We start from the raw sequence: 22,437 nt of genomic DNA on the forward strand, positions 1-22,437 counted from the left end.
TTTTATTAGCATAAAACAACATAAACAGTACTCTGAAACTTGGCTTTTAAAATTCATTTGATCATTACATTAAAATTATGATTTACAATATTGCAGTAAAAAAGATTTTTGTTACATTTTAACTACATATACACAGAAATTAACATGTATCTGTGAGATTGAATGTTTGGCTTGCATGTTTACATCATAATTTTGTGTGTTCTTTTTCGTATTCATACATAATAAATATAGCACGTACACAGAAATTAACATGTATCTGTGAGATTCAATCTTTAGATTGCTGTGTACATATAATTGATTTGTGTTATTTTTTTTATATTCATACATAACAAATACAGACTTATTTTCCTAAATGATGTTATTTTGTTTATAGAAGTTTTAAAAATTGAACGAAATATACAGCATATTTCAGGCCACAGTCTAAATCTAAGGACAATCAAATTGATATTGGAAATTTTAATACTAGGACTGAGTTGTTTTTTTTATTTGTGGTGACCACACCACAGATAGCCCATTGTATAGCTTTGTGTTTAACAATAAACAAACATATTGGAAAAACTTTTTACAAATCTTCTTGTAAACAGAATTTTCAGTATTTGCACATTTAAAAACATTGTATTTTAACTAACTGAATGAACATATCCTGGATAGATCTGTATAGAGATGGCTAGATGAAACAATTAGTTGAGCTATCTGCAACCTTGTCAGACAAACATCCATTTTCCCAAATTATATTATTGCAAGATTTCTGCAAGCATAAACAGAATTATCAACAGTTGTAGTTCAATTTAGTACCTTTAAATATTGCTTTTGTCACCTTTGTTGAATTGTTACTAGTTGGCCTATATTTTTTGTGAAATAATTTTTGCCATTCATAAGTTTAGCTAATTAAAATGTGATTATTAATACTTACAGACTTTCATATAAGGAAAGGCGTGAGAGAAGTCTATTCTACTTCTGGTTTTGTGGTGTTTAGTAACTTGCTTATATTTCACGGATCTTAGGTGTTTGTTTGTATTTGAATGACCTAAAGGTGATTGGTAGCATACATCTGTTTCAAGAGGTATAAGGTGATTGGTTGATGTATTTCATAAATCTTAATATTCTTAGTAACGTGCTTTATTTCAGTGGTTTTATGTTCTTTTGTAAGTTTTTGTATTTCATTGGTATTAAGGTGATTGTTACTGTACTTGTATTTAGAAACTGTTGCAAGGTTAATTATTCTAAACAGATAACCAAAAATTACTTGTGTATTTCTCAGTAAAAGATTATTAGAATGAGGTTTTTAGCATTTGGTTAATTTCATTTAATCATAACTATGACAAACGAAAAGAAATTTATCTCTGAAATTTACGCATTTATAAATAGTTCATTAACCTTCTGAATGCAAGTATATCAGTCTGAGCATATCATTACCTTTTTAAAGAGTTATGTTCAAAGCTTATAGTACTTTATCTATGTATGTTAACAAATGTGGCATCAAAGTATTTTTATAATTCAACTTTTTTGTCACCTAAGTGTGATTTCTTAATTTTTAAAGGAAGTATGTAAATATCTTCTCTGTTTTCATTCAGTTAAATTATAAATGTTATAGGACATTGTATTCTTTGTGCACATTAATATTTTGTGTTCTAAAATTAAAAAGTAATCTACTAACAACAACTAAATCAAAAAGTATGTTTAACTTTTACCAAGGCTCCAATAGCACAAAGCTGCAAGATATACATTTAAATATTAAAATTCTTGTTTTTTATGGATATTTTATATTTATTATAATGCAGATAACTAAAATATAAAAGTTGGAAATTTATTAAGCTCAATTAAAAATACCTAATAGCATGTACTTGACTGTAGATGTGAGCAACTTGCTCCTCTATTTACATACAGCTGCAAAGATGTGAGGTTTGCTTTTGTTATACTTTGAATGCTGCTGCAAGTCTAAATGATCAAGAATTTCAAAACATATTAGGTTTGGGTTTAAGAATAAATATGTAAGTCTATTCCGATATGCACTCATCCTGGAAGTGAAATAGGGTAATTTTTTTTTATGTGATTGTTACAAAGTCAGTCAAACCGACCAAGCACATATATGGTAGTGTTAGAGTGGGAAACATAAGATATATCTGATGTTCAGTTCAGAGGTTCTAGAGTTTATGTAATTGAAATAGGGAAACTAAAATGATAAATTGTTTTTGTTCATAATATGAAAATACCTTGCACTTACACTAACTCAGTAAAAACTTCATAAATTTATTAAAAGATCTGGTGTTTTTATTGTATTAGACTAGTAATGTATACTAAAAGCTTGCCAAACTTCATGGAGATAAAACAAATTGCATTTAAAGTTATAGTATATATAGTTTTATGATTAAATGATGGCTACAGGGTCAGCCAAATGACAGAGCCCAGAAACAGAGATTAAAAAAAAAAATTGTGGTATCTCACAGGAAAGCACATAGTAACTAATGAAATACTTATTGCATATTAAAAATTAAACAACTTTTATGTAATCTCTAGATATTGTTTTTTTTTAATTAACTGTGTCTTTAATCAGGAAATACAAGCATTAAATACAGACAAAGAATCTCACCTTTATGATGATAAATAATAATTTGATGTATCTCTTTAGGAAGCATTGCATCCATATTGCATGTTGGCTACTGGTGGAACTTCCTGTATGGCACTGTATTAAATATCTTCAATCTTGTAGTGTGCTTGGTTGGAGCTTCTATGTTTGCTAGGACATCATTGGTCATCTTCATTATTGTCCTCATCAGTGCTGTATCTGTGATAGTCAGTTTTTTGGCAGTAAAACCTGGAAGTTTTCCTCTTCCAAAAGAAAATGAGTACATGCATAACTTGAACATCTCTGAAGCCTATTATACTGGCTTTAGTTGGGAAACCTTTACAAATAATATTTGGAGTGAGTAAATGATTTGTTAAAATTTCATAGGGCCATTATGGAATTTATATGTCTTGTTACTGTAAAAAGGATATTTTACTTATCCTCTTTAAACTTATAACATGTAAGGGCAACTGACAAAATATATGATAACATGTATTTTCAAAGTTAGTATACTATTGATGTTTGGACCATTGGTATTCACAAGAAAATATGAAAAACTGATACTTTTGCAGTGGTGCAATATTAGTTAGACACTCAATAGCATGTTGGGAGTTTCAAACAGCCATTAGTATTCTGCAAGTTATATCAATTAAATCTTAAAATGAAGTTGAAATTTGCATCATTTTGTTTTAACTGTTAAATTTATGTTCCAAAATAATTATTAAAATGTTTTAATGAAATGATTATTAAAGATTTTACTGGAAGTTAATTAACATGGATTCTTAATGTCATGTATTGAAATTTAAAATATTTTTGTCTACTAGATAAATTAAAAATGCTTAGTTTAAAGGCTATATAAAAAATTTGTTTCTTTCATTTTAAAACATTATACAGTTTTTTGCAATTATTATAAAAAAACCTAAGGGTTTTAATTTAAGAAATATAGGTTATAGCATGCAAAATATTGAGAATTGAGTTTTCAGGTCTCACAAATATTGTTCATTACTTAGCTTGGAACAGTAAGTGTGAATTTGGATTTTATTTTGCCTACAGGTAACTATACCATTGATTATACAACGGGAAGTTCCACTAGTTTTGCAGCTGTGTTTGCTGTTTTTTTTAGTGGAGTTACCGGAGTTATGGCAGGTGCTAATATGTCTGGTAAGTTATAAAATTTACTAACTTACTCATATGTTTTATGTTATTTGACTTAAAAAAAGAATTTGCATCTCACAGAAGTGTACTGAAACAGATATGTAATGTAACTGTAATACAGAAGTTGAGTACATTATATTAAAACAGTTTTTGAGCTTCAGCTGGTTATCATTTTTGTGTCAGATTATCATGCATCATGAAAATAGCAGTGTAACATATTTTCATTGCAAAAGGCTCTATAATAAAGTTCTTTTGTTAAGAGCACATTCCATCTTCTCTGAAACTTTCATAAACCATCTAGTTTACACACATGATTATTTTCCAATGCTCATTTCAACAATCCAGCAGCATAGAAATGCATAAGGGACTAGACTGGTATGTCTTATTAATTTATATTTCATTTTCATAACCCCTAATACCTCCTAAACACACAATAAACATTTGTTTCAGTAAGTCTTTATATTTTATCTGTTATTTTCTCTACTGTAATTCTATATGCATTCTGTCAATTTGACCAACCACATAACTATCAGGAAAAAAAAAGTTTGTTTTTTCCTATCTGAAATTACTATAAATTGTAACAGAAAATTACAATTATTTATTCTAAATAGCTTAAGACTTGTGACTGTTATGTCTGTATGTTTAATTTTATCATTTTATTGCCCTTTGAATTGTGTCTAACTAATAATCTTACCATACAAGTTCTAAATCACTTGACAGACCTGTAGTTCACATTACTGTATTGAATAATTTCATGTAATGTACAAGCTGATCAAGTGAATACCTTGTGAAGAATTTTTAGAATTACTATTACTTTTCATGACTTTACTTAATTTGATGTTTAAATTTCTAATTTATACATTGTAATTACTTTCATAACCATAACTAAAAAGGTAATTTACCCTAAGTGTACTTATCATATAGGCAAGTTTATTTGTTCTTAGTATATCTGAAGTCTAAATAAAGTAATAATTTTATTTGTACAGGTTTAACTTTTTCTTTTGCAGGAGATTTAAAAGAACCTAGTAAATCTATACCACGTGGGACCTTATCAGCAACTGCATTCACTTTCATCACTTACATCATTATGGCATTCCTTACTGCTGCAACTTGTTCAAAGTAAGTAAAGGTTTACAAAAGAAAAACTTTGGAAGGAACATTAAAATATATATATACTCTTGAGGATTTAATATTTTGTTTTTACTTGTGTTATTTTTAGTGTACTAAATTGAGAATTTTTAGGGTAAAAAAGTTAGGTGAAAGGTACATCAGCTCTTTTCATTTAAATAAACCTAGAAATTTTGCTACAAAGCAATCTGCAGTTGAGAGTGAAATTGTATGTAAAGAGTTATTTAAATGATGAGATAAAAATGAAATCTTACTAGATGTATAACATTAGTATTAAAAACAGTTTAAAACTTTACACATTTTAACTGAGCTTAAAAAGTGGTTAGAAGCCAAATATTTTGATAGTGAAAAGTATGGACATAATCATTCATAACAGTAAACTGTAGTTTTTTGAAATATGGATGTCTTTCATGCAATGTAGATGTTCCAATATGATTGTTAGGTTGGTTTTTTTTAGCTGTTTGGGTGATCAAGGATCAAAAAATATTTTTAGCAAAAGGTGTAAGTGATAATTTTTTTATATTACAGTCACTGTTGAATTATATGTGTATAAAAAGTGGTGGTTTATTTTTACCAACATTGTTAACTTTAACAAATACTAAGCTCACTTTAAAATAAATATTTTCTCACACTTTGTACACATACAAAATATATATAATGTGTGAGTGAGAGTGATATTAAATCATTTTAATTTTCCAGAACTACAACAGTTGAAAAAGTTTGCATTACTTATAATATGCCATAAACTTTCTTAATGTGAACAAGCAATTCACTTTAATCAGCTTATTGGTGATTGTAAGATTGTGGTATATTTAGATAAAACTGAGTAAACCTCAGAGAAGTAGGGAGATAAGTTCTATCAGAAAATTTGGTTAAGCTGTATGTTATGAAATAATAATGAATCTCTGCATCAGTGAGCCATGAGAACAAATGAAATAGAGAGCAGTTACAAAGTGAAACACAAAATGACTAACACTATTCACTATTCTAACTCAAAGTAGATTAAGCTGTAATTTTGAACTGTCACTGATAGACAAGCTTTTGACATCTTTGAACAGCATGCAATATTGCAGCAATACCCTCAGAGGTGGAACAGCTGTTAGTTACTAGAGAATTATCAAAAGCAGGTGGAAGAAAGTTATTGTGGCAGGTTTCTTGACCACTTGACCACATGTTATGTGAAAGTTGCTTATATAGAGAATAAACCATAAATTTAGTATAAATATTGTGGTGGTACAAAAATGATGTGCCACATTATTTAATTACATAAAAATCATGTGATGCAGTGATATTGTAAGTATAAACAAAAGTAGGTTTATCAACTTTTTGTTTAAGTGTCATCAACAGTCAAGAACAAAAGAAGAGGAAGCCCAATTAAGTGCCTTTTCTTCTTCTTGTTTGTTTAGTGTATTTTTTATTCACTATTGTAACAGTAACTCAAATGTAAAAATGTGAAAGTTTTTTATGCTAGTTAAGGCTAGATTATGTGAAACCGATAAAAATGATATGATAAAGTTGTTTCATAACTTATGCTCACCAGGAGGTCATGTGTAATGTAATTTGATAGTGCAACATAAGCTGCATATTTACTAAATGATTTACAACTTATAGTAATGTGAATAGTAGTTAAATATGGTTTATAAGGCAAGTAAACTATAAAACTTGAGTATAAATAGACGTATACTGTTATGAATTTAAAGCTATATGGGATAAAAAAGTATCATTACAATTTGAAGGTATTCTAGAAAAAACAAGATATTGTAGGTTTATTACTTTTTTTTGTTTGTTTTGGTGGTTACAAGGTCAATAAAATAGACCAATCATGTGTAAGGTTATAGTATAGAAAGTAACAGGTAAAGTACAAAGGTTTATAAAAAGAAACATGAAATTTATTCAGGAGGTTTTAGAGATTACACAAATAACATTTGAGAATTTTGAGACAAGGAAACTATTTTTAATCTTAATGTGAAAATTTCTTTCATTTGGATTATTATATAGAAGTACAATATATATTCATGGACAAATTATTGGTAAAATACTTCATTAAAAACTAATTTATTTATGAAATCAACAGTTTTGTAATATTTACATGTTTATCTATTAAGAGCTATAGTATGGAAACTGTAATGGGTACAAAATGAATATGAGGTTGTTGGAATTTACAGATCTCACGTAGATAGAATTAAGCACTTGAATGAGCACGGGATTATAAATGAAATGCAATTACTGTTTTTATCAGAGTTTACTTCAGGCTTTATTTTTTGGTAAAATTTAATGATCATTAGTTATTACTTTAGATTGTAGAAATACTTAAAGTATTTTTTTGTTTGTTTGTTTTGCTCTTTTAATAAACATATTTTCATGAGTATTATGAATGAAGGAAGTAATAGAAATGTTCAATGGATTGCTTTTATCTTGATTTATTTCATAAATCACAATGTTTCATTGACTAGATTCTCTTAACTGCATGAAGAATGTTTTTAAGAAAATAGAGACATTGGAAAATAAACTGTATGTTGTATTATATCTTAAGTTTTCCCAAAAGTATGCCATTTATGGTAAAGCAATAATTTTTTTCTTATCTGAAAGTTATAGGAAGGTGAGTGGATTTTACATTTTACTTAATTTATTAGGATAATTTCTATATGAAAATTTCTTTAATAAACTTTATTTATTTTTTCTAATTTTTCTTTGGAAGAAATATTCATGGTGTAGTATCCAAATATAGCAGGTTCTTCTATTTCATTGATTTAGTATAGTGAATACTTCAAGATGCATCTAAACACTTTTAGTAATTTTGTGTAAATAATTTTGTAGTTTTAATGGTAGAATTTTGATCAAGAAAGGGAGCATAGTATTTTTGATTCAGCCTTTAACTGTTGTGTTTCGACTTGATCTGTCAAGAAAATGTTTATAAGTTATTACTGTAGTGACTTTATTGGTTAGTGTATTCTAGAATACCTTTTTGCACTTTAGTTATCTATTAATATTATTTTCTTTCTGTTTATTGATGTTGTGAATGCTGTTTTTGATTCATTTTTGATCATTTTTAAACCAAGTAGTAGTAAAGAGTAGTAGATGTAAGTTTTTAAAGTGAACTTTATAGCTTGGCCTTCATTGTTGAGATGATAGAGGAACTTGTGAAGACTTGAGATGAAAGAGATATAAAACAAAAACGTTATTTAAATATCTGTCCAAAAGCAGTGATTCTTGCAAAGACATTGATACCTGTGTTATTAATTATAGATTTCTGAAAGAAATGAGTGGAGGAGGAGATTCCATATTCTGTAATATTTGTTTTTCCATTTGAAGAATTTAAGTTTTTGTCAAATGTCTATGCATTTCATGAAATGTTCTAAAGATATATTGAATTTAGCTTGAAAATAGTTATTACTGCTTAATTTTGAAACTGTGGCACTGTTTGCCTCTACAAAGAGAACTTTTGTGAAAAGTGAAATGATGTTGAACCTACCATATTGGCGTAGTATAAATAGTTACAGCTGAGATATTTTTTATAAATTGAATTCTTTATGAAGCATATTCCCTCTACAGATAAAGCTTTTAGTATAGTGGCAAACTGCTTGAAGATAATGTAAGTTAAAGAATCAGTGTAACAAATCTCACAGAATTATTTCTTTGTGGATTTTTGATACTACATAAATTTGTGGTTTGGGATTATGACTGAGATTAGATGTTGGATTTTTATGATTTCATTTATGATGACAAACATGAAGTTAGTTATTTGAATTTCCTTTTCAATGTTTTAAGTAACATAGATTGTGTTTTAGCAGAATGTGCATACTATTTTTTAATAATTCATAAATCTTGTGATTGCAATTATTTAAGTGTAATGCATGAATAATTATAATACCTTTGTTATTTTATTTAAACAGAGTTTTCCTTCGGTTGTAGATTGACAAGTTTATTATTGTCACATTTTATTTCAGTTTCTTTAACTTAGCAACAAAAATCAGCAGCTTCATGTGTGTTATGGTTTACTTTTGCCATATGTAGCATGTAATAAGCTATGTGGAGGAAATGTAGGCATAATAATAGAAGTTGTTGTTCAACATTAAAGAGGCGAATAAAAATAATGGCCTTCAACTTAAATTGCCTATATATATATTCCTTCATTCAAAACAGTAATGAATTGTTCAAAATATAATTCATATATATGTTTTGTAAACAATAATAATTACTTCTAAACCCCTTTTTAGAGGGACTTCACTATTTTAAATGTTTTTCTTTAATAGTTTTTTGGATAAGTATAGACAAATTCAATGATTACAATTCTTTTCAAGTAACTAGATTACAGCATATTTCATCCTTTAAGCTGCTTTATGTAGACAATATTAATTAAATTGTATTTGATAAAAACTCAAAAACTGGAGTTGAAAGCTTGCCCTAAACAAGATGTGAACATCTGTGTACAATTTTGTATTAAGTTTCTGTAGAGAAGAATATTATCAATTGATTGAGGGGCAATTAATAAAATATCGTAAATCTAATGGACATGTTTAATTTTTTTGCTTATTAAAATAAACTAATTTGTGTGTTGTAAATTTAAAATGAACTTGAATTTTTTAAAAATTTCCCATAAAAATTAAATATTTTATGATGCATTTATGTTTGTTTCTGCATTTAGACATTTCCAGCTTTGGTTGCACTAAAGAGCACTTCTCGAATTACCAACATTTGATAGTTTGAGAAGTTATGAGTTATGAAGTTATTTTAATTTGTCTATTAATTATAAATAGCTTGCAGTTTTGAATGTTTTTTGTTTTTTTTATAAATATGATCTATTTGATTTTCTAGTTTCCTGCTGAAAAACAATTACCTCTACATGCAGTATATCAACCTTCAACCACCTCTTGTTGCTATTGGGATTGTGTTTGCTACTCTTTCTGCAGCATTAAGCAATTTGATTGGTTCTTCCAGAGTTTTGGAGGCTCTTGCTAAAGATGAGCTTTTTGGTTAGATTTTATTGTTAAAACTAATATCATTATGTTCTGTAATTATGTTAGTGTTTTTCTTTCTATTTTAACAAAATATTGTTATAATCTTTTTGGAACAACTGTGATTTGTACTTCATGTAAAATATTAGTCACCTCCTTGTTCTCTGTACTTTTAAGAGTTCATTATGAAATGGCTATCATTGTGTCCTGGTGGAAGTATTTCAGTGTGATTGTTTTCCTCAAATAAATTATTTGTGATTTTGTTAACATAGATGACAAGATCTAAAAATATTTTAATTACCATAGAGAGTTCTGACTAAATATTGATAAAAATGAATAAAAGTGCAAATGAAATGTTAACATTTCAGTTTTTATCTGATAGGTTTGCAAACCAAAACAGTGCAAGAAAACATCATTTAAAAGTACTAAGTATATTAAGGATGTTTTAGTAATTTAAACATAGTTATTCAGGTGAAGTACAAGTGCATTTTGGTTCAGTGATGAGAATTTGAACTTTTTTTTTCTTTTATTACACTACCACAAACTAAAACAGCTAAACAGTTTTGACAGTTCTTCTGTGATAATTTTTTTTATTTGTAGCTTACATGTAAATCACTCAATATAATTTTTAAACCATTTAGATTATTTTATACTTTAAAATATTAAGAAGACAACATTTACATTTTCATCCAATGTAATTTTTGAAAATCTCAAAACTTCAAAAATACTCCGTTATTTCAAATGGTATTGTATTTTAGACAACTCTCAAATTAGATCTTATGTACAGATGTAATTCATCACCAGTGCATTGAAATGTGAAGAATCGTAATACTGACCTTATGAAAAAAACTTATAGTAAATCTAGCTCCTGCAGATGCAGTGTTCTGTGTTGCCTAAATTATTTTTGGAGTGATAGGAAAGCATACAACTTGCCGTTAAGTAACATTACCACCTGAAAACTGCAGTTTGGAACAGGAAAATAGGCTGTTATTGAAAGTGCATTATCATTGTAAATGCACTAATGATTAAGAAAAAATCAAAATAGAAATGAAAGTAACATTAACCCTCTCTCCATGGACTTTTATTTCTGCATGTGTTATGAGATTAAACTTAAACTTCTTTCTTTTCATGGTATTCCAATAAATTAAACATAAACACATAGCTAATAATCCATATTTTAATGTACATAAGTTATAAGTTTTTCATTTTGTGAAGCAGTATGAAAAGTAATTCTGAATTTCCCCTAGTATAACAATTGTGACATTTCCCCTATAAGCATCCCCTCTTTTCTAATTTATTTACTGCCCATTCAAGAAGTCAGAAAGTTAACATAAATTACTCAATATAACATTGTCATCACTCAAACAAAGCATACATTTTATAACTTTTATTGTTATTTGGTTACAAAGCCATAAAATAGACAGTCAGACCCTATTTGCCATGCTCACCTGTTATATCTACTTTTTCAGAAATTACCAATAATTCTTTGACATTCAATGCTATGTCATGTATAACAGTGGAAAGCCAAGGTTATACTCTATCAAATGATTTATTTTAAATCATTCTCTTTAAAGGAAATTGTCAGTTTTGCTTTCATTTTAAGCTCAGTTCCTATATAAAATGCATCAAAGAGCTTAAATGAAGTTTCAACAGCTCTTGTCTCACAGTTTGAAAACTAGAGAAAGTGTGAAAGTTATGGTATATTGTCTGTTTTTTGCACATTATTATTATTTGTTCTTTTTTGCATTGTTTAATTAAATAAAAAATTGTTTATTGCAGTACTATTGTTAATATAAAAAATAGGATTAAATGTCATTAATGGTTGACAAAAAAAAAAGAGAAGTTCCTGGTAAGTACTTAATTTTTTATTTTTCATTGTGAGTTTAGGTAAAATAAGTAATAATAATACAGTAACAATTTTCATGAGGTATGTTAGCAAGTAGCCCAAGTGCAATGTGATTTGATAATGTAATGTGACTTGCATGTTTCACAAGTGATTTATAACTTATAATTGAATGAATAATGATTAAGTATGGTTGAATGGTAAATTAAAAAAAAAAAGGTATAAATAGGTATGTATTGCTGCAATATGAAGTTATTCTGGAAAAAAACAAAACAATAATTTAGATTTTTTATTTTCTGCTGGTTACTAGGTCAGTCTAATTGACCAACCTTGTATAGACTCATAATAGAGTTAGTAGAGAAAATATCAGATGAAATGTAGATTTGCTGAAAAAAATAAATAAATTGAAATTCATTAAGGAGGTTTTTAGGGATTATGCAAATAAAATGTAAGGTTTTTCAGGCTGAAAAAAGTATTTTTAATTATAACATTAAAATAATTTTGCAGTTGGACAAGTGAAAAGAAAGAGAAATCTCAGAAAATATTTCATTAAATAAATCTAATATTTTGTGTATAAAAGACTTGTAATGTTTACTAAAAATTGCCATATTTTGTGAAAATACACATGCTGTTTTAAAAGTTATAATGAGTGCAAAACAGTTACAATGTCAGTCTAATCAACCAATTTCATAGTGAGAAAGTTAAATAAGCATGGATTTGAGAAATATTTACTTTTTAATGTAAAACTGAATGAGAACAATAGTTTCAGCTACAGACATTAGTTATTGTTTCAGTTCAATAAAAATAAATGTTTTGTATTTGTTTTTATATTTTTTAATAATGCAGCATTTTTGTGAGACTTAGGTGCTCTTTTGAGGCCTGTTGTACAGTACACTACTCAAGGAGGAAACCCAGTTGCTGCTGTCTTGGTAGCATGGTTTTTTGTGGAGGTTTGTGAGTAGTTAATGTATTTTCTTTCATTTAATGATTGCTGAAGTTAACTTATGGATGATGTTATTAATAAAATCTCATTATTATTTGACATTGAACAAAGATAGTTATAACACAATTTATTTTTTCTATCCTGGTGTGTGTAACACATGATGAATAAGAAAATGCTGCTTTGGTTTAATATTCCCATTTAATGTCTAAAATTGGTGCAAAACCTTGTAAAAGTGTGGCTATAGTATTCATTGTTAATGTCTATAACGGTGCATGACCCTGTGAATGTGTAGCTTTAGTATTTTTTCTTAGTGTCTATAACAGGTGCATGATCTTAGGAAAATGAAATTTAGTATTTCTCTTTAGCCCCTCGGGACCTGCCAGGGAAGGTTCTGTTCTGTCTGGTTACCTTCTCTGGGATCTAAATATCCACCCACGTGTTTGCCATGCGTGGCGACCCGTGATGGGGAGGAGAGGATCCTGGTGGTTGAGGGGTCCAACCCTAACACAACACTTTGGCCTTGAATTCCTGTAGATGGGTGGCCCCCCCCCTTGGGTCAAACAGCTGGTCCACTTGGGCTAGGGTCAACCAAGTACCAGTGTTTGAAGTTCTCAATGGGTGTTGTGGTCATTGTGCCTGATGCTGGTGTTTGGGTATAGTGCTCACAAAACCGTGGCGTTGCTGCATTGTCCTTGCATGACATTGTAGTGCGTCCCCTCGTAGGGCTCCATGGTGGGTGGGGTCAGTGGGTACCGAAATTTTTCTTTTTTCCTGTGGATCCTCCTTCAAAAAATTTAAATAAATTAGTGAAAAAACAGTCAATAGGTAAGCAACCATGTCTTGAAGACTCTGAGCAGCAATCTTCCACATCTGTAACACAGGTACCTCATTTTCTTATATTACATTCTCTTTCAGAAAAACCTTTAGGGCAATTATCCCCCTTTTTTATTCAAAAGGGACTAGAGGGTCTTGCTGGCTCTCCAAAGTCAGTAAAGAAGCTTTGATCTGGAGACATATTAGTTGAAACATTCACAACCCACCACAGTGAACTCCTCTTGAATTCAAAGGCAATTGGGGATATACCTATTGAGGTTACCTCTCATGCTACCTTGAATTCATCACGAGGAGTTATTGTTGAGAAAGAGTTGAAGAATGTCCCCGAGTCAGTGATTCTCGCTGGTCTCTCCACTCAAGGAGTTTCTGCAATGAGGCGCATCTCCACTTGCAAAGATGGAGTTACACTGCTAGCAGATACCCTTGTTTTGACATTTACATCATCACGTGCACCTGCCATCATCAAGGCAGGTTATCTAATTTGCAGGGTACGGCCATACATTCCAAACCCTCTCCGATGTTTCCAATGTCAGAGGATCGGCCACTCAAAGACATCATGTCGTGGTTCCCTGACATGTGCTTGTTGCGGTGGCAAGGACCCCGATGCCTATGAATGTGATATGAACCCACATGGCATCAACTGCAATGGTTCTCCCCCTTCCTACTTTTGTTCTTCCCCAAAATGGTTGGAGGAAAAAGAGGTGCATCATTTGAAAACGACTCATAACATTAGTTATCCTGAGGCTCAGAAATTGCTGCCCACCACTCCATCTCGGACATATGCTGCTGCACTTCGTTCCACAACTACAGTGGGAGTGCAGACAGATCTCTCTGTGCCTCCAAGAGAATCGTTTCCAAAACAAATGAAAAACCTTTTGACTTCCATGGTTAAAAAGGTTGATGAATCGACTTCCACACCCATCTCTGTTCCTCCCATACATTCCAACAAACTTCAAGATCCACATCCTTCAGTTTCAAATACAGGCATTTCTTCTGATACATCTTTTTCTCCAACCCCATGATGCAAAACAATCATTTGTTCACATCCTCCATCACTGGAATCCCCTTCCAATAACAAAGACCTGCCCAATCGACCAAGGGCAGGATCCATGGAGGTTGATAGACCTCCTCCAACTAAGGACAGTGGTCGTAAACAGAAGGGTTCTCCAGCCACTTTGCCTACCCGTCATTAAAAATGGCCACCTTCATACAATGGAACTGTCGAGGTTTACGTTCTAATCCGGATGATATCAAAACACTGATTGCTCCCTACCATCCTGTATGTCTTTTCTTACAAGAAACATTTTTAAAACCTGCTGATACAGTCACCGTTCGGCAGTTTTCTCTGTACAGAAATGACAGGCTGTGTGATGGACGAGTACATGGAGGGGTGGCACTATTGGTTGATCAGCATGTACCCATCCTGTCTTTGTCCTCAACACACCCTTGGAGGCCGTAGCCATCCGTGTTTCCTTGGGTCATACCATCACTGTTTGTTCTCTCTACCTGTCGCCTGGAGAGACATATGATCAATCAGACCTTGATGCTCTGGTTGAACAGTTCCATCTCCCTTTCTACTCCTGGGGGACTTTAATGGACATCATTTCCTCTGGGGAAGTGCTGTTATTGATAGGAGGGGTCGCTCTGTAGAGCGTATGCTCTCTGATCACAATCTTTCTCTTTTCAATACTGGTTCTTCCACTTATTTTCATGCACCTAGTCAGTCCTTTACTGCTATTGATCTCTCAGTTTGCTCCCCTTCATTATTCTCCCATTTTTCATGGAGGGTTGACAATTATCCACTAGGCAGTGATCATTTTCTTATACTTTTGAGAGAGACTGGCCGTGGTCGATGCCACCCTACCCACGTGCCCCGGTGGAAGCTGGATCAGGCAGACTGGTCCACTTTCACTGCTCTCGCAGACCTTGATCCTACCATCGTGAATCAGCCATCAATAGACGACTGTGTGGCAGCGGTAACTAGCTGTATTATACAAGCAGCTGCTCAGTGTATTCCTAAAACCTCGACATGTTTTCCACGATATCCTTGTCCGTGGTGGAATCCTGCTTGCCACTTAGCACAGAAGGCTCAAAAACGGGCCTGGGATACTTTTCGTAGATATCCCACACTTTCGAACCACGTCGCTTTCCAACGGGCCCGTGCACATGCTAGGTGGGTAAGATGTCAAAGCCAGAAGGAATCTTGGATTAAGTTCACAACTACCATATCTTCTACCACCAATTCCAAGGTCATGTGGGACAGGATTCGAAAGGTCAGTGGGCACTATAATTCTGTCCCTCTCTCGATCTTACTCTCTGATGGTCTGGAGGTGGCTGATGTCCAGAGCATCACTAATACTCTAGGTGAAAGCTTTTGCCGGGTATCTAGCACTTCTGCTTGTTCCTCAACCTTCTTGGCCATGACTCGGGCAAAGCGTTCACTTCTTTCCTTTCGAACTGACTGTCTCTTTGACTATAATTGTCCCTTTACACTGGTGGAACTGAAAATGGCCCTTCATTGGTCTGGCAGTACATCTGTTGGACCTGATGATGTACACTATGACATGCTGCACCATCTATCTCCTGCTTCTCTTGATGTCCTTCTGATTGTTTTCAACCGGATCTGGCAGGAGAATGTTTTTCCTGATGCCTGGCACCAGGCTATTATTTTACCTTTCTCTAAGCCAGGGAAAGATCCCAAGATTCCTTCAAACTATCGTCCAATTGCTTTGACGAGCTGTCTCTGTAAGACCTCAGAAAGGATGGTTAATGCTTGTCTTGTTTGGTTCCTCGAATCAAACAACCTCCTCTCGCCCACCCAGTGTGGGTTCCAATGACAGCACTCCACCACAGACCACCTAATTCGACTTGAAACATCAATCAGAGAAGCCTTTCTCAAACGCCAACATCTTGTATCAATATTCTTTGACATTGAGAAGGCTTATGACATAACATGAAGGTATGGCGTTTTGCGAGACCTCCATATATATGGGTTACGTGGCCATTTACCCATGTTTATTAAAAACTTTTTAATGGACAGGAGATTCCAAGTTCGTGTGGATTCGACACTTTCCCATTCTTTTGTACAGGAACTTGGAGTCCCTCAGGACTGTGTTTTGAGTGTCACACTTTTCAGAATAAAGATAAATGCCATCACTGAACAACTCCCTCTCACTATTGCGAATGGGCTGTATGTCGACGACTTTCACATCTCATGTTAGTCGTTGAACATGAAATATATTGAGCGGCAACTACAAACTGCCCTCAATCGTGTACTGAAGTGGACCACGGTGAACGGCTTTAATTTCTCTCTCTTTAAAACCGTTTGCATGCACTTTTGCTGCCAACGGGGTATTCAACCTGATCCTGAACTTCATATCGGTGAAGTTTCACTGCCAGTGGTCCCTGAGACCAAGTTCTTGGGGCTTATCTTTGACTGTATGCTGACCTTTATACCACACTTAAAGCAGCTATGGATCAAATGCACAAGAGCACTGAACATCCTCCGTGTCCTCTCTACTACCAGTTGGGGAGCAGGTCGATGTTCTATGTTAAAGGTATATCGTGCTCTTATTTGATCAAAACTCGCTTATGGATCAATAGTCTATGGCTCTGCCAGACCTTCGGCCTTAAAGATGCTAGATCCCATTCATCACCAAGGACTTCGACTTTGCACTGGGGCTTTCCGCACCTCTCCAGTTCAAAGCTTATACGTTGAATCTCATGAATCTTCTCTGCACCTTCGCCATTTGCAACTGTCTTTAATATATTCTTCGAAACTTCATTCCTTAACAAAGCATTCCACCTGGGGATGTGTTTTCCTTCCTCAGTGGGCTGTACTTTTTCAGAACAGACGATCTGCCATTGCTCCGTTCAGCCTTCGCATCCAGGTGCAATTGGATGACTTAGGTCTGTTCATGGATAACATTGCAGATTCCACAGGTCAGCCCATCCCACCATGGCTTATTACAGCCCCCAAATGTGATCTTTCTTTCAGTCATCTGAAAAAGGTAGATACTCCAGATTGGAAGTACCGTCATTTATTTAATGAACATCTTTCACACTGTCATTCCATTCCCATTTATACAGATGGTTCCAAATCAGGTAATTTAATGGGCTCTGCTATGGTTTGCTGCAGTTTGGTGGTTGCACGCAGAATCCCCTCTACAGCTTCTGTGTTCACTGCTGAACTGTATGCCATATCCCTTGCCCTGGATCATATTGAAGCTGAGCAGTACTCCAACTGCACTATTTATACTGACTCGCTTAGTTCTATACTGGCCCTGGAATCGCTACACGTTGGCTCACACCCTGTTTTCGCTGATATTCAAAACCAACTGGCCCATTTCTCATTATCTGCTACTTCTATCCAGTTTTTCTGGATATGTCGACGACTTTCACATCTCGTATCAGTCATTGAACATGAGATATATTGAGCTGTTGGTATTCGCGGGAACGAGCTTGCAGACACGGCAGCTAAATCTATCTGCTCTGGCATTATCACCACTGTTCCTATTTCGTGCATGGACTATGATCTTGTATTCAAGGCTCGGCTCCGTGCCAGCTGGCAGTCCACTTGGAGTGAGCAACATGACAACAAACTTTTTCAAATAAAACCCTATATTGGCCATCTAGCTTCCATAAGGTTTGGAAGGAGGAAGTTGTTCTAACTAGACTATGCATTGGTCACAGTTTTTTAACTCATTGTTTTCTTTTATCTGGAACTGATGCACCAGTGTGTAGTTTGTGTAACACTCAAATCACTATCAGCCACATTTTACTTTCTTGCCATCGTTACGATTCTCAACGACGGCAATATTTTAAACATGTTTTTTCCCAGTGTTTATCTGTAACATTGGACAGTGTTATTTGTGATGGTGACACTGTCCACCTTGATAAAGTTTTTAGTTTTTTAATGGCCATTAATCTTTTTAATCTCATTTAAGTTTTTGATATTTATTCATTACACCTTTTTACTTGTGGTTCCATTTTCACAGTTTCATTCTCTCTAGTTCAATTTGACATTGAAAAATGGCCAGAACTTTAAATAACTCGACACCAGGACTGGAAAGGCCAACTTCAGGTGACTAACGCTGCTGTTTAAACTATCCATTTGAACTACCCATTAGTCGTCCTGGCGAGTTGTTATTCATTCCAATTTTGCTGCATGTATTGTAAACTTTTATTACTTTACCCTTTGGTACTGGCCATAATAACACATAACCCGGGAACCAGGACTGGAAAGACCAACTTCAGGTGACTGACGGTGGTTCTGGTACTTGCCTTTTAGTCTTCCTGGCGGGTTGTGATCGTTACCATTCTGCTACAGAAGTTCTTTACAACTTTATAGATTGGATGTCAAAATTGGTTTTATGCAATTTTGTGTTTTTAATTGCTGTTTGGTTTTTACCTTCGTTTACTTTTACAAATTTTACTACATTTACTTTACTTTTACCTTTTCACTGGACATTTGGCTACTCATTATTACGATTTTGCTATATGTCTTTTAAAACTTCTATTATTTTACATTTTGATAATGGCTGCTATGACACATAACCTGGAACCAGGACTGGAAAGGCCAACTTCAGGTGACTGATGGTGGTTCTTGAACTTACCTGTTAGTCTTCCTGGCGGGTTATGATCATTACCATTTTGCTAGAGTAAGTACTTTACAACTTCTCTTACTCTGCTTTCTCTCTTAACATTGTAAACTAGGTGTCAACATTGGTTTTATGCCTTTTCTGTTTTTCAATGATGTTTTGTTTTACCTTCATTTCCTTTTCTGTATTTTACTACATTTAATTTATTTTTACCTTTTTACCGAACGTTTGGCACAGATATCCTAGCTGCTTTGTGCCATAAAACACTAAATCAATCAATCAATCAATCAATTTCTCTTTAGTGTCCATAACAGAACATGACTTTGTAAAAAATGAAACTTCAGTATGAATATCCTTCTTTTTATCAGTTTCATGATCTCAGAAAAGTGTAGCATGAGATTTCCCTCTTTTTGAGTCTACAACTTGGCATGAATTTGTAGAACTGTAGCTTTAGGACTCTCCTTTAATTTCTATAGTATATGCATGGTCTTGAAAAAGTGTAGCTTTGGTAATTATGTGATTTTTAGGTACATCAATTAAAATATGTGCATATGAACTTTACACTTTCCATTTAATCTATAATTTATGTAAATAAGTAGCAGTTTTGGAATCTAGGCTTCATGAAGATCAAGCTATTTAATTGTGTTACAGAACTGGACTTATTGTGTGTCCTTCATATCTTCTGTCATTGTCTGGTATGGTTTTACCAAATGTGTGCAATATATTGTTGAAGAAACCACAATTACATATTGCTAGAAAACTTTTTTCTTAGCAAGGATATAAAAGTACATGCTACTTAGCTTGTATGTATGTTTGTGTTAAGAAATAATCTAATTATCTACTAACAGGGTATAAAAGGTATAAATGCTGCTACTATGAGCTTAGTTTAGCATTGAAAGTGGTGATCATTAAGTTTTAGTATTTCATTTTACATTAGAAATGTATATTTTTACAAGTTCAGCTTATGAAGAAAATGGCACTCTAATAATGTTTTTATGTTTAAATTTCCATATCATGCTCATTTTTTTCTAATTTCATTATGTAGGAAAATACATATAAGAAATGAAAGCATATAAAATTGTGCAATTTAAGAATAGAGAAGTGTGGTGAGTAAGAAAAGTATTGTAGAACATTTTATGTCATCATGAGTTGAAAGATGACTTGTGCAATTTACTATATGTGATATGTTGTGTCTCATATTTGATGTATATAAGAAATAATATGCATTCAAGTGTTTCTGTCAACTAAAGTGCACCGACTTAAAAATATTCAGTATTTTCCTTGCAATTCATTTGTGGTTCTAGTAACACTAATTTATTCTTGTTTTTTTTCTTATTTTTATTTACATTTTTAGCTTTAGTTGACATTTATTATTGCTATGAAATTTGTGAAGTATCACAACAGACTAGACTAGACTCTTAAGAAATGGTGCTTTTTATTATTTACAGCTGATTTTGCTAATGGGATCTCTCAACTTAATTGCTCAGATAACTTCCATTTTCTTCTTGCTGTCTTACATGTCAACAAACCTGGCCTGCTTGGGACTAGATGTTGCTTCAGCTCCAAACTTTAGGTATTATACCCTTGCTTCCAGTGATTATGTTTTAATAAAGTCAATAATATTGATTATTTTTATTGTTGTTCTTGTTTCACATAATTAGAACATACTTCTGATCTTGTATTTTTTAATGTACCTAATACTTATTGTTATTTTTTCTTGTCTGATGATGATCAACATAGCCAAGCCTCACATCTGTGTGCTATTCTCTATATTAAACATTTCATAAGTTGGAAACAATCAGTATATGTCAGTTAGTTAAAATATGAAAGTAGTACTAATAGTGAAAAAAACAAGTATCTATAACAGCAGACGTTTACCAATGGCATACTTCCACTATAAAACTGTGAAAGGATTAGTAATAGCACAAGTCAAATATCTAAATGGTTACTAACAGTGTAAATCAGATATCTAACACTGTAAAAGGATTACTAAAAATGTAAGTGAAGTTTCTGATATAGTAAAAGTGTTTCTCTTTGTATAATTGAAATATCTTAAACTAAAAGGTTTGCTGTAAGTGAAGTATCTAATAGTATTGGTATGTATCTAACACTGTGAAAGGATTAGTAATAGTATAAAACAAGTATGAAATTGAAAATCAGGTTAACTGCTTTGCTATGGACATCTTTTTCTACATGTGTTATGAGATTTTAGTGAGTTACTTTTAAAATTTAAACTACTTTCTTCTTGTATATGGATACATGTGGCATAAAAACAGCTAATAATCTAAATTCTTATGGTATACAAGTTTTAAGGTTTTATTTTTATCAGGAAATATTTTTTTTAAATTTCTCAATTTCTCCTAGTGGGAGAATTGTAACATTTGCTCTCTAGGTATATTCTTTTCACTAACTTATTTAACACTCCTTCAAAAAGAACAACATTTAATATAAATTACTTGGTATAATCTTGTCATTGCTCTGGCAAAGCATAATTGTCATAGTGTTCAATCATAATTGGTAAAAAATTCATCGGTAGAAAATCAGACTCTTCTTGCCATGCTCATCTGCTACATCCTCTCTTTAGCAAATTTACAACAGCACTCTTTCATGTTTAATATTGTAGCAAGACAAGTTGTCTAAAACTATATGGTTTACTTAAAGTAAGATTTTTTTTTTAATTTTGAAAGGATGATTAATAGTTTAAGTGAAGTATATGAAACTGTGAAAGTACTACTCTTAGTGTAAGTAAAGTATCTAAACCTGTGAAAGTACTACTGTTAGTGTAAATCAAATATCTAAACTGTAAATGGATGACTTGTTTTAGAAATTTGTTTTATTGTCTTCAAACTACCAATACTTAGTTAACCTTCTGACATATAATAAGCCTTTCACAACAGGCTTGTGTACTTTGTCATCTTGTCATCGTCATGAAGCCATGAAAGTATATGTACTGTAACTTGCAAAATACTTCATGTGTCTTTGTATCTTCAGAAAATTTGGCAAGCCATTGATAAATATTACAAGCCTTTTGTATAAAAAATAAATAAATAAGATTTTTAAAATTATTTTTGCTAAACATTTATCCATGAATATACGTTATCAGTGTGAACTGTGTTCCTTGCTGGTACATTGGTAAGTAAGTCTACAAATTTACAACACTAAAATCAGGTTTGATTTCCCTTGGTGGACTCAGCAGATAGCCCAATGTGGCTTTGCTATAAGAAAACACACATACAGTGTGAACTGCCCCAAGTGCAAAGTGCTTTTTGTGTTAAAATGAAGAATACTTTTCTCTGTTTAAAATTGTGAAATTTTATGTCCACTATCAATAAAACCACCTAAACAAATATCTGATGTTTTTTATCCTATTTTTCAGTAAAACTTTGTATTTTATTAGTTATTTTCTCTTCACT

At 32.3% G+C, this 22,437-nt stretch overlaps 1 protein-coding gene across 8 annotated transcripts in view; it reads left to right on the forward strand.

Annotated features, from left to right (window-relative positions):
• Positions 1-22,437, forward strand: part of LOC143247123 (solute carrier family 12 member 9) — a 120,249-nt gene that overhangs the window by 79,590 nt on the left and 18,222 nt on the right. For all 8 annotated transcript variants that reach the window (XM_076494652.1, XM_076494649.1, XM_076494655.1 and 5 more), the window contains 6 exons: positions 2,630-2,923; positions 3,620-3,727; positions 4,729-4,840; positions 9,665-9,822; positions 12,512-12,597; positions 20,473-20,597. In XM_076494652.1, coding sequence (XP_076350767.1) covers positions 2,630-2,923; positions 3,620-3,727; positions 4,729-4,840; positions 9,665-9,822; positions 12,512-12,597; positions 20,473-20,597 — 883 coding nt within the window. The remainder of the gene's footprint in view (positions 1-2,629; positions 2,924-3,619; positions 3,728-4,728; positions 4,841-9,664; positions 9,823-12,511; positions 12,598-20,472; positions 20,598-22,437) is intronic.

The sequence above is a fragment of the Tachypleus tridentatus genome, chromosome 3 (assembly GCF_004210375.1).
Source record: "Tachypleus tridentatus isolate NWPU-2018 chromosome 3, ASM421037v1, whole genome shotgun sequence".
NCBI classification, from domain to species: domain Eukaryota; kingdom Metazoa; phylum Arthropoda; class Merostomata; order Xiphosura; family Limulidae; genus Tachypleus; species Tachypleus tridentatus.